The sequence below is a fragment of the Argentina silus genome (assembly GCF_951799395.1).
Source record: "Argentina silus genome assembly, chromosome: X".
In the NCBI taxonomy this organism is placed as follows: domain Eukaryota; kingdom Metazoa; phylum Chordata; class Actinopteri; order Argentiniformes; family Argentinidae; genus Argentina; species Argentina silus.
Genome location: NC_139653.1, coordinates 29359278 through 29373003, shown reverse-complemented (window position 1 = coordinate 29373003; position 13726 = coordinate 29359278). Strand labels below are relative to the sequence as shown.

General features: G+C 41.4%; 1 protein-coding gene across 1 annotated transcript; it reads right to left on the bottom strand.

Annotated features, from left to right (window-relative positions):
• Positions 1 to 4037: 4037 nt before the first annotated feature.
• Positions 4038 to 5553, bottom strand: spred3 (sprouty related EVH1 domain containing 3; the record flags this gene model as incomplete). Its single annotated transcript, XM_083694517.1, has 2 exons — positions 4038 to 5048; positions 5368 to 5553. 2 exons carry the CDS (start codon positions 5551 to 5553, stop codon positions 4038 to 4040), a joined length of 1197 nt encoding a protein of 398 aa, XP_083550643.1.
• Positions 5554 to 13726: the final 8173 nt, after the last annotated feature.

Here is a 13726-nt window from a genome sequence, read left to right as displayed (position 1 = left end):
TATAACTGCCTGGTAATTGGTCAGAAATGTATTCCCACGTGGCACTGGCGCCATCGTCCCCGTCTCTCGCAAGATCAATAGTAAATCAAGAGACTGACATATCTCGAGTATATACATTCTTTGATTTAACTGTTGTATACTTTTAAAATATATACTTTAATTTCCTGTCTTTTGACGTGTATACACTATCAAGAAGTATAGTTTACTTGATGATGTTGATATCATTGCACTATATGAGTACTGTAGTATACTTACAAAAAGTATATTTTATTGTCATATCCTATGTACTTCAGTATACTTATAAAATAGTATACTTGTATTTCAATGATTCGTAATCCCATACTTATTTAAAATATATTTTTTATTTTGACTGAGATGTCCCTGAGAGATGGTACGCAATGTTAGGTAACCTGTCCTTTAACTTTAATGCAGTTGCACCTCTAATGGGATCAATTAGAAACTCAGTTTTGGCAAGTAGATATCTTGGTCTTCTTGTGCCATGAGTAAACCATCTCAGCAGCAGCTTTGAACAATAAAATATCCTGAATACAATACAAATATATTACAGTAAATGAAGTATGTTTAGAATATAATGATAATATACTTTAAGTATATTTAATGTAATTTACATATTACCCAGTATTCCTGTCTGAAATGTACATTTTAGTTAACTATTGACACTTATAGATTGGTTATTTATTGGATTCAATGCTCATTTAGAGATTGGATTACATATTAACTGTGCTATCCTTCAGTTTGTATACTTAGTTGCTAACCATAACCATAAGCACATCTTAAGATCTTCAGGCAGGGCCCTTCTGGCCATTCCAGTCTAGACTGAAGACAAAAGGTGACTGTGCCTTTGTTAGCAAGATCGGTATTTTCTTTTAAATCTCTTTTTTTATAGACTAGCCCTTATTCTTTTTAATATGTTATGTTTTACTGTTTTCTACTTATATTTTTGTTTTTTGCATTTGTGTTTTATCTGCACATTTGTAAAACATTTTGTAATTTGTATTATTATTATTATTATTATTATTATTATTATTATTATTAACTTAAAATAATGATAGGTTATACCATTCAGTCCGAAGTCTAAGAGTAAAAGTCTGAAGCCCATGGGCCTCTTTGCTTGGCAGTTGACCTGCTGCAAGACTTGCAGAGTTGCATGGTAACATGTCATGTCTCCCTCAACCTCAATGGGACTTCATGCATTAATAAAGGTTGAATATTCAAATTAAAAAGAATATAAATACCAATGCATTTCTAATCTAATTGAAGTGTACTTTTAGTATACACAGAGATATGCAAGTGACACATTATTAGCACACTTCTAGGATACTAAATACCACCATTAAATTGCTATTAATGTTTCTTTAAGTGTATTTAGAATATGATAGTAACATAAAAGTGCACTAAGTATATTTAAAGTACAACAAAGTGTCCCAATTTAGCACAAAGTGCACTTAATATACTTTAAATAGTGCTTTAGTTAAACTTCTATACAACTTTAATATATTTAATACACTATTAGTTGTTCCAAAATAGCACACACAGTATTTTCTTGTACATGTATACTTTAAGTATATTACGTACTCACACTTGCAATGCCTGAAGTCTTAAAGGGGCAATCTGGGATTGGTACATACATGTTTTAACTTTTAAATTAATGATATATAGCCATTGATTATTGAAGAATATTATAAATGCTTTATGAGCTTAGTTCAACTGTCACCGTGTCCTAAATGCCTACGGCGCGGACAAGCGTCCAGGTGAAAAACAAATCTCTCCAACTATAATCAGTTAGTGTGTCCTAATCAGACGTGCCCGTCAAAAGGCTCTGCGTGATTAGCTAAATGCTTACATCTAGTTCGTTATCATGTTAGTAATCCAGTGAAGCAGGAGAACAACTGGTAATGACCATCAGCTGGTGCAAAATGTAATTCACTTGCAACCAAAAAGCAGCACAGATTTTGCTAGGGAACAATAGTGCTAGATATTCCTGTGTAAATTTGCTTTCATAGCAGATGGCGGAAAACGTCATGTCTGAGGCTCTCTACCCCCACCCATCTGAATTACCAACCTATCAAAGACGACAAAGACTGCACCCGCCTAAAATTCATGAACATTAACATCTCCGATAATGAAAGAATCCAAGTTGTAATCGTTTCTCACTCATGAAATAATTTGTAAGCACGAAATAAGATGAATGAATGAATAATAGCCTAACATAGGCCCATCATTGGTCAACCTCAAAGGGGTTGATCAAATGGCTGCACAAAAATATAGTAACATTTTTGTAGGTAGGACTGGGCATATGCCATAGTAATATGGTGTCTTTTGTCCCAGATGTGTAATTAAATTGGCTTGAAAAATATGCTATCATTAATATATTATATGAATATTAAGTGAATTGAAATTGCAAAGCAAAAATAAATATTGGAAATCGGAAATATTGTTTTTATTTTCAATGACGGATTAAGTGAACATGAAAAATGTAAATCATTATCATAATTATCTTGAATTGTAATTGGTATTCAATTAAATTGCGAAAATTTACAGAATATTTTTTTCCAACTATGAAAGCACCTTATTCTGGTTGAAAAGCAGGTTTAAGTTTAGGCCTGTTAGAGCGTCCTCGGGAGGGAGCATGTCGCTTGCAAATGTTTGGGAACAATTGAATTATCTAATAACAAGATGAGCCCCAGGTTAATGCTAATTGATACGTCTAGTGTTCTAGTCGCAGGGGGAATCTTGGTTGCAATTGGGATCATCTCTTTTACAACTGTATCTGAATTAACAAGAGAACAGCTTATGGTCATCCCGTTATGAATTTTAGTTGCAATAGACCCAGCTTGTTTTACTCCATTATTTGTAAACAATGTAATTGTAAATAAACACTGTATAGCTTCAAAACTATCATTTTGATCTCATAGACAGTCTATTCTTGCATCCATAGCCACTGTTTACTTTAAAATGTCTATATCCGTCATGACGCTTCTAATGCTAAAAATGTATGTTGATTATTGTGTGAAAGAGAAAGTCAAAAATAATGCAATCCATCTTTGTTTGTCTATTGTGCTCCCTGTACTCCTACTGAAAGGCGGCAGCCGTCACATGCATGGTAGCATTCCGACAGTAAAATTAAGAATAGCGCACTTAGACTCAAGTCTCGTATCTCCAGACAGTTTTGCTGAGTCAGCTAAATTCAGGATTGTTTTGACAGAGCAATCACGATTAAGCTCACATACAACTGTGGTGTAAACTTGTAATAGACAATTTTTTGGGAACACGTTCGAAAGCACAGCTAGCCTGATGCTAGGTGGCACAGCAATTGCCCCAAGTGGTCTAAATACTGCACACAGTCTAATTTCTGACCGTACACGCTTTTTCACTTCCTCTCTCTCTGGGACTTGAGATACAACTGAGGTAAATCAGAGGTAAGATGTGACAAGTGTGTTCATACCATTGATAAATAGGTCATATAACAAAAATCACAAACTCCCCCATATCTAATGTTTGTGAATGTGTGCTATGGGGGGTTCTGTCAATGTCTTTAAATTTAATAAAATATACCAATCAAAATGATAACAATCATATATATCTAAACATCCTTTGTTTCTGTGTCCCCCCCCCCCCACACACCCCAAAAAGAAAAAAAAAGAAAACATGTGAAACAGTGTACACATCATTGCCTCTGGCACTCTCCTCCTCCTCCTACAGTAGACTGACCCCTAAACCCAGACCAGCCAATCCTCAGTAAATCATTCACTATGAAGGCTCCTGGTGAATCCCACAGAGCCTGGGTCTGTGTGCAATGCATCTCCCACAGACATGGACCAGTGAGGAAGGGTCCAGGTTGAAAAGAGAAAGAGCGGAATGCAGTGGAAGGCCAAGGGGCCATGGAGGGCTATGCAAGAGATTTGGGTCTACTGAGAGCACTGTTCTCTCCCACTGTGCTCATCCCTAGTCACTATGCTTACTTATCCCATGGCCTAAACCCCCCTTGGTCCAGGAACCTCCCCCATCGCCTGGCCTCATCGGACCGCCTTGTGCTTTCCCCCACAGCAGCCGCACCTCTCCCCACACCGCAAGCAGGCGCGCAAGGGCAGGTAGCAGCACATGCAGGGCACGAAGAGCGACAGGGCCAGGAGGGCCAACCAGCGGGCACAGCAGAGAGGGTGCGGGTGCCCCCCGAGTGAGTCCTCACATGAGCAGGGCTCCCAGAACTCTCCCTCAGAATCCGACATGCAGTGGTAGAGCAGACTCTCTGCACACCACACACAGGTCCACTGGCGCAGACAGTGCAGGGCGGGGTCCGGGGCATCTCGGCAGCGGCCCCGCCCGTTTTCTGAGGCGCTGAAGACTGAGCGGCAGTACACGCAACGTGATGAGCACGATGACGAACCCTGGGGACATGGACTGTCATCGTCAGGGGAGATAGCAACACCCCCAGAGTCGCTTCCACTGCCAGCCCCTCCCCCTCGCTTGCGAGTCCGTGATCGAGGTGTAGCCAAGGAAGTGTGGATGCAGCAGGGAGAGGGCGAGCCCTTACCCGTCTCCTGGGGCGACCCGGCGCCTGAGGACCCCCCTGACACAGCGTTGGGCATGGACATGCAGGTGGGCGAAGATGAGGACAGGTGCTGGGAACCTTTACTATCTAGTGTCTCTGTCACCTCACAGCCTGCTGTTCCCACCCCAGCCAGCTCCTTCTCAAAGTGAACCACACATAGCTCTGACTTGTCCTGCAGACTGCCCCCCCCTCCCACCACCACACCACCGGTCAGCCCCCCCACCATAGTCCTTGTTGCCCCCGCCCGCCGATAGTCCTCATAACCTCGGGAGCCCCACAGGTCCTTGCAGGGGTCCAGACTGCGAAGGTCGCCCTCCTCCAGCAGAGAGATGGAGGGGGAGAGGGGAGACAGGGGAGATGAAGCAGGGGGCCCCACTGGCGGGGTTGGGGGAGCAGGGGGAGGGGGTGGGGGTGCTGGGGGATTTAACACAACAGTTCCTGGTGAGAGCTGGTGCTGCGAAGGCCTAGTGTGGATCTGTAAAAAAGGAGTGAGATAATGAATAACGATCAGTTTTGAAAAACGCATCAGTAATGGGAGGCATTATAACATTATAAACACCATCAACACAAGAGCAGTGCTCAACACTGAGGAAGAAACACCCTGGATTTGCATTCACAATTCCCAATATCTGTCAATTGCAAGCCTCTCACATCTTTCTCGATTCAAGAAATGCAAAAAAGACAATACATTTTATTAGACACAAGAGTGTACCTTTGAAACATGACAATATTATCCCATTTTCTCCATCCACATAAAATGTAATGATAGATTTTGAACAGATGAGTGTCTTTACCTGGGCAGGGGTCTGAGTGGTGACAGCATGGCTGGCTCCAAACCCAAACTCCTCTGCAGCAGACCGCACAAAGCAGGTGGAGGACGACTCGCTGGTCACTATGGTGATGGGTTTTGGAAGCATCTCCTTCCTGCTGTTGGATGACGACTCACTGCCTGTATGAGACTGACACAGACTACAAGTCATCACACATGCAGAAGGGACAAACACCTGCATGGCTAAAACAGTCGAGAATTGAAGCCAACAGCAACAATCACTGTTGCTGTTGGCTTGAGCTATTGACTGTTACAGCCATGCAGGCTTTTGACCCTTATGCATGTGACAAATATTATGACAACACAGATGTGACGTATGGTATATAGAGATGATATTCAGTGCTTTCATACAACGCAGATAAAGGGGTGAAGACACTCACTGCTTGACCATCATCCTCGGTGTCTCCCTCTTCAGGGGTGGAGGAGGAAGGCGAGTCAGAGCCTGGATCACACGGAAACCAAGTGGGTTTATATGAAACGTGCAGTTTAGAGAAGGGACTTACACACACTTAGGCCCCGTACACACTACACCTACATTCAGTTGTCAGTCCTCTTCTTAGTGCTTAATCCTGTCAAATTCACACAGTCTTGTTCCGAACGAGAGCGATAATCAAAGTTATATGTCCTAAAAAAAGCAGGTAGTGACTACCGAGGTTGACTCCAGGTACTATGCAAATTAGCAAAGTCATGCGTGTGTCTATGACAATCAATCGGAGTTAACGGTAGTTGATGTGTAGTGGCTACCTGTACAGTGATCTGTGACACACCCACATAAAAAAGCAATCTGGAGCCAGTCCTGTTTTTTTTAACATACTGGCAGTGTTCTTTCTCCTCTCTGATATGAGTGTATGTACAGAATAACAATTGCAGTGACAACAGTTATATCTTCGAATGTCGAGCCAAAAGTTGGTAATGTGTACGTGACCATAGAGTTTGATGCATGTTTCATATTTATTGAGCAAGACTTCCTGTTAAACAACCTTCCATCTATATTGCTCTGACAAAAGGCTATATTGTTCTGACAAAATTTGACTCAAAGCCAGGTCTAGTATGTAGATTTGAGCTTTAAAAAAGTGCTAAATGGCCATGATAAATCGGTAACAATCAAGGAATGAGATCACATGATAAAGAACGTTCAGTGAAGAGCAATGTTGTAGTCCAAACAAAGCACTTTCTTAAATCTGTTGTTGAGGTCTAGCACTGGCCTTTACGTACCTATTTTACGTTTAGTTGTTTACAAGGATGTGCACATTATTACCGCTATTAGAAAATGTAGTGCCCTGCGTAAGTAATGGGACAGTGAAGCATTTTTTCTTCTTTTGGTTCTATACTCCAAAAGTTTAGATTTGAAATCATACAACTACTATGAGGTTAAAGTATAAATTGTCAGCTTTTATTTATTTATTCAGAAATTACAACACTTTCAGGTATCAAAAGTAATGGGACAGATTCATACAATGTTCAAATTAAGCAGTCATGTTTAGTATTTGGTCAACAATTCTTTGCATGCAATAACTGCCTGAAGGCTGCGACCCATTGACCCCACCAGACGCTGGGTATCTTCTCTGGTAATGCTCTGCCAAGCCTGTGCTGCAGCCATCTTCAGTTGTTGTTTGTTTTGAGGTATTTTTTCCTAAAATCTTATCAGGAAATGAAATTAATGAATTTTGAGGCATTTGCTTGTACTGAAGCAGACAAGATGTTTCTGTACACTTCAGATTACAATCTTCTGCTGCCGTAAGCAGTTATATCATCAATTAAGACAAGTTAGCCAGTTCTAGTGGCAGCTATACATGCCCAAATCATAACACCCCCTTCACCATGTTTCACAGATGAGGTAATATGCTGTAAATCTTGGGCAGATCCTTTTTTCCCCCAAACTTTCCTCTTGCAATCACTCTGGTACATGATAATGTGTGTCTTATCTGTCCATAAGACCTTTTTCCAGATCTCTGCAGGCTTTTAAGGTACTTTTTAGTAAACTGTAACCTGACCATCCTTTTTGAGTATAACTAGTGGCTTGCACCTTGCAGTGAAGCCTCTGTAGTTGGTTGGTGATGTATTCTGATCTGTGGGACAGTTGTGTTGGGGGTTTTCTTAATTATGGTGAGCATTCTTCGGTCATCCACTGTAGAAGTCTTTCTTGGCCTACCAGCTGTTTGCGATTGCTGAGCTCACTACTGCTTTTCTTTCTTTTAATAATGTTCCTAACTGTTGTTTTTGGCAAGCCTAAGTTTTTGGCTATGTTTTGATCGTTTTTTCAGATTCTTCAGCCTAATAATGGCTTCCTTGACTTTCATTGACATCTCTTTGGTCCTCATGTTGCCAGACACCAATAGCAGACTCAAATGCAAACGCAAAGCCTAGAATCAATACGAGACATTGACAGATCTCTTATGCCTGTAAAAGTTATGTGATGGATCACACCTGACTTACCAGAAACACCTGTCATGCCAATTGTCCCATTACTTTTGGTGCCCTGAAATAGGGGAATTATGTATAAAAAGTGTTGTCATTTCTAAATGGTGATACCAATATGTACACAAATACCCTCAAATAAAAGATGATAATCTCTACTTTAACCTCTTAGTTTTCAAATCTAAACTTGTGGAGTATAGAGCCAAAAGAAGAAAAAATGCTTCACTGTCCCGTTACTTACGCAGGGCACTGTATGTACATTTTCAAAATGTCTGTGTGGCTAAAGAGGGCAGCAAAGCACACATTTTGCATGTGCTTTTGTCAAGTTTTGTTATTTCCAAGCAGGACTATTGAAGTAAGAAAACCTGGCATAGATCAATCTTGAAAACATCTTGGTGTAAGAGAAATGAGGCATAATCCAAATGTGGCAATTCTAATTTGTCAATGTTGTTCATCTCCCCATGCTCTACCTCTGTCCAGCTTGTCAATGATGCTCTGGAGCCCTCGCTCAAAGGAGATGGCATCAGCAGGACTCTGGAAAGTCAGGCCAAACTTGCGATCCTCCACACGCCAGTGATGGAAGATGGGGTTCACTTTGTTGTATACCAGTCCCCTCTGCACAGCGCAATCCAACACCGGCTATACAGACAGAGAGGAAGGTAGGGGGTCACATAAAGTATGGACACATGAAGGTACAATCATGTTCCTCAGGTGGCATTAAGAAACAACATGGCACCAGAGACAGACATAACACACACGCACACACTCACTGCTCGATCGCGCAGCCGTTCTCCACGTATGACGTATTCTCTCCACCCCCTGCCTTCATGTCTCCGCCCCTTACATATGACCACGTGACTGAGGCCACCACCTCCTAGGGGCACCCACCCGCCACTGGAGTCATCACGTGTCATCACCACTGCACGAACACGCACACTGTCAGAGAAATGAGAGGAGTGAGTGCAGGCCCAGGCTGATTAGACAACGCAAGAATAAACACACAAACACACAAACACACACACACAATGTTGAAGAAAAGAGACACCTAACAGAAAACAAATAATAATAATAATAATAATAATAATAATAATAATAATAATAATAATAATATTAATAATAATAATAATAATAATAATATCCCATTGTCCTGTTCACAAAGATGCAGAGGCAAATGGTCAGAGAACAGAGTAGACCTACAAAAAGCTCTCCCAAGCGCCTTACAATATACATTCATACAGTATGCCAAACCAAACCCTGCAACGTTGTATGACTGCTCATGTTGCAAGAAAATAATGAAGTGGAATTACTCTTTTGACATAGATGGTAATGTATTGTGTCATCCAACAACTCTAAATCATCCCCCTGCACAAAAATGTCAAGAAAAAAGCAATGTCTCATGTCACATGAACGCCTTTCTTTTATTACAATGTTAGCCGATGTTTTCCGATTGCAATAGCCTAAAATGTAGCAATGCAATAGATACTGTAGCCTACCAATGATAGGAAGCAAACCCATTCTTTAATGGATGGTCACGTGATCAAGGAAATCTAATTTTGTTCCTTGGGATGTGATGACTGTATAAAAGAACGTAAGGATATAGCCTACTGCACAAATATCATATCAAATTCAACAAATCATGAAGTGGGAATTCTCCGTTTTGTGTGAAACGATATCTTGAGTGAAATCCTGTCCAAGGATTTACTTACTGGGGACATAAATGCAGAGAGAGCGCCTGTGGTGAAGAGAGAATGACCGAATGGGAGGTGGTAGAAAGCATTAGTGTTTCCCTGATAGATGTATCAATGAACGCACCCATTCGCCATCTAGACAAAATAACTTATTTTCCAGATAAATTAAAATAAAAATCCCAATACAATGAATTGACATAGCCGTGGAGTCAGATGCATCATCGCGTAATTTGTGTTAGGCTACATTGGATTCCTTACTGTTGCAATTATTGTAACACATTGCGTTCTCCTTTCCCCTTAGATAGGCTACGCATGTTTCGCACTACTGGCTTTAAGCTACACACGCACTCACTAACACACCCTTAGGCGTATATCCGTTATTTTTATGAATGAAATACAATAAACTGACTGATTTGAACGGATATTCAATATCTCGGAAGAAAACAACCACGATCGTATGGAGAGGGCATGAGGGTGCGAGGGTAGAAAGAGGAAGCGAGAGATGGGGGAGGGGGCGATGAGAAAGGGAAGGAGAGGAGGGGTTGAGGGAGAGGGAGAGGGAGAGAGAAAAATCACATTTCATTCATAAAGTTTGGATTTAAAAATCATAATGAAACCCGAGACGCGTTGATAAAATCACATCGCTATCATCCCTCCCTCGTTGTATCGTAGCCTATGTCTGTGAATGACGCGATGTATGCCAAAACTCGCCATATTTCGTCAATTTTTTCAATACATTTTACACATTGACTGATTTATTTCATGTTTAACAGAACTACACATTACTTCGTGACTATTTTCCGCTATTATCGCACAGCCCATTTAGAATGTCATCGTTCGATTAGAAGCCTTTGATATCATTCATGGCCATGTTTTTTTTTTTTTTTTTTTTTTTTTTTTTTAAATCATAGCTGCCGTGTAAGCCTACATATTTATTACATAGTTGCGTGGATATCTCGGGAATGGGGTGTATACTGTTGATTTAAGACTACGTAATGGTGTTTATTCCCAACTACATCAATTGAGAGTGTCTAGCTTATCTGTCCTCAGTTTGCCTTTAGGTGTAACATTGGTGGTTCAAAGGGTCATTTTAATGGCCAAGCTTAGTTGATTGAATATAGAATTTAACAAATAAAAATGCAAGGACTTACTCGCCCTCCATGGCTTGGTGTTGCCCGCCGCTTCGAGCTTGCTGCCCCCGGTCTCCTGTCTTTTTACTTCCCTTCTCGGAACACAGCGCGCACTCACAGCCTCACTCGTTTACACGGTCTGTCTCTCTCTCTATCGTGCTCGCTGGTCTCATTTCTAACCTTTTCTTTCTCCACATTTATATCGTTTCGGTGTAACAGAATGGGCTTGAGGTTGCAGCAGCCATTTTCCGCTGGCAGCAGCGGCAGCATCCTCCCTCCCTCTCCCTCCCTCACCCTTTCTCCAAATCACTCCCTCCCTATTCCCATTTCTAACACTCTACCTGCCGCGTGCCATTCTCACTACCGTTATAACAGCCTGCACATCCGCACTAATAAATGACAGTAATGCACATAAATAAATAAAATTGTCGCTATCAATCGGAGAGTGCTTTTGACAAACGTGTAACCTACAGTAACAGATACGCAACATTGCCGCTGAGTAGACTGTAAAACACAGCAATCATTGCACAGTGAGGAAGTGTGACTTTGTCTAGGCTATACCGATGTACAATTTGAATACATCTTTGCGGTGTGTTAGTGACTGTTCGGCTCAACACACCTGGAATGACAACAGCCATGGCGTAGCCTTAGGCCACTATTTTGGAGGATTCTTCTTACACAAACGTTCGGCCTGTTTCAAGTTTCAGTAGCCTACCATGGACCGCCTCTACCAACTTGTGGCAACAAGAGAAATGAATATGACGTCGTATTAGATACGTCTATTTTTTCCTTTATTAGATACTGTTTATGGTTGTAATGATTCTATACTAAATCGGGGGAGTTCACCAAATTCACAAATTCACCTGTATGCCTGTAAGCAAAGAAAACTTCCCAGTGCGCAGCCAACGACTATAGTCGAGATATTTCAGCACCATGGACAGCACCCCCCAACTTGTGGCAAGATGCCGTAGTAGCATCTTTTATTGATTTGAAAAAGCCAACATAAGGTCGATCTATGGAAGTAGACTTACTCGGCAGTTTATACATCAAATTGTCATATTCTATGTCCATGTAATATTGCCACTGTCTGTACTTGATTCGAACACCGACAAGCAGCTCGTGCTCAAGAGAATGCCCAGAAACATGTATTTTCATTCAAAATTCCTGCACAGCAACTCTGCAGCCGTTTCCAACTTCTGCAGTTAGGCTCTATCTGGGCACAAAAAGCAGAAACATCAATGAGAGCCGCAATGATTTACCTGAGGTTCATTGCACGGTACGTATCGGCATAAGTTCTGTAGCTATTTTGAAACTTGTACGTGGCTAACATACCTTTATCCAAAAACTAGCTAGCTAAGCTAGTATAGGCTACGTTCGAGGATTGGACAATCATAATCTAAAGAACTCCCTCCAATAGCTGTTATCTCCGATGCAGAGACACACATTTAAAATGATAACCTTTAAACATGACCATCATAAGGTTACCGGAATTATCAACAATGTAGCCTTAAGAAATAACATTCTCATTCCTCACATCACAGAACAGCACAGGACCTGAGTGAGGTTCAATCACTTACGGCCTGATTCTCTTGAGTGACAAATGGCTGTAAGGTTGATCTCTGCAAGGAGAGATTCACTCTCACAGACCTTTCCTTTCCTTTCAAATTCCTATGAGAAAATCCAATAAAGAGGACAGCGTCTGCTTAGCCTAGCTAATGCCATGTATTACAATCATTTCAAACCCAAATCAGGTTCCTCCAAAACTTTTTTTAAGGTCATGAAGCTTAAAACTGTGATGAGTTGTGAAAGCTAAAATGTTACAGAAACATTGTTTGGATATCATGACCATTGAAATAGAATGAGTAGAATGGCAATTTGACTATAACACCAAAACATGACTGACATGGAATAAAAAATAACTAAAACTCAAATGCTACACCAATAGATGCCCGCTGGAACACTCACCATGGAATGTTGATTTAAATGGGTATATCCGTTCTACTTATTCTCTTTCTATTATCATGACATATGTGCTAAGCTAGGCCTGCTCATCTGTGATCAGGCAATGATATATTAGGCCCCAGTCATGATTTATTACTTTATATTTCTTTTCATTTTCAGGAAAGCTGAGTGAGAGAGAATGGGAAATAATCACTCTGAGCAAGAGCAACAAAAGGAAAAAGTTTCATCATGGGGGCAAGACATTGAGAAAGGAAAACTAAAAGAGACTGAAGTACCACACAAGACAGATACAGAAAGGTGCAGCTATAAGACCAAGATCAAGCATTCCACACCTCCAAGCTCAAATCACTTTAAACCTGTACCACCACATTTATTCAAGGGTATCCCCGATTTCACTGTGAGCATGGGGCAAGGACCATTCTGCCCACTGCAGCCTACTACATCTCCAACTGATGCTGGCACAGAGAGCCCAACAATCACACATAGTGTGCCCACATTCTCTGCAGTCCCCTCCCCTCCTAAAAAGGAGCAAAAAGAGCACTGTGTTCCGAACATTTCCTGGGACCTTCAAACTGAGAAACATGTTCAACAACAGGACCCCCCTCCCCAGTTTACATCTCTACCTAAACCACTGCAAAACCCCTCTACAGCCACCAGCGCTCCTCCTCCACCTTGTCAAAACGAGGAACTTGATGTCACATCAGAGAAGACAACCCCTAAGCCCCCAATAACCCTTAAGCCTCCGACAACAGAACAGAGACATGCTGTGAACCAGACCATCAAGGTGACTTCTGAGGCACCTGAAATTCTGTGCCCTAACCCTATCCCCCTCACAGCCCCAACTAGGGTAAAAGTGCCACCAAAAACGCAGCCCTCTGTCAAAATATCACCAAGTACTGCTTCCCCAAATAATGTGAGAACAGGGGCCCCTAGTGGTGACAGTTGCAGCAGGAGCACTACGGACACAACAGATAATTCAGAGATATCTTCTCCCTCTCTTAAAGTGCCGCCAAACTTTGTGCTCTCCAAGAAGACTATAGCACAGATAGAATTTAGGTGAGTTTGTCTATTTGACTGCCTGCCTAATAATTGCTGTAAATTCAGTCCTTTACTTCGACTCGATAGG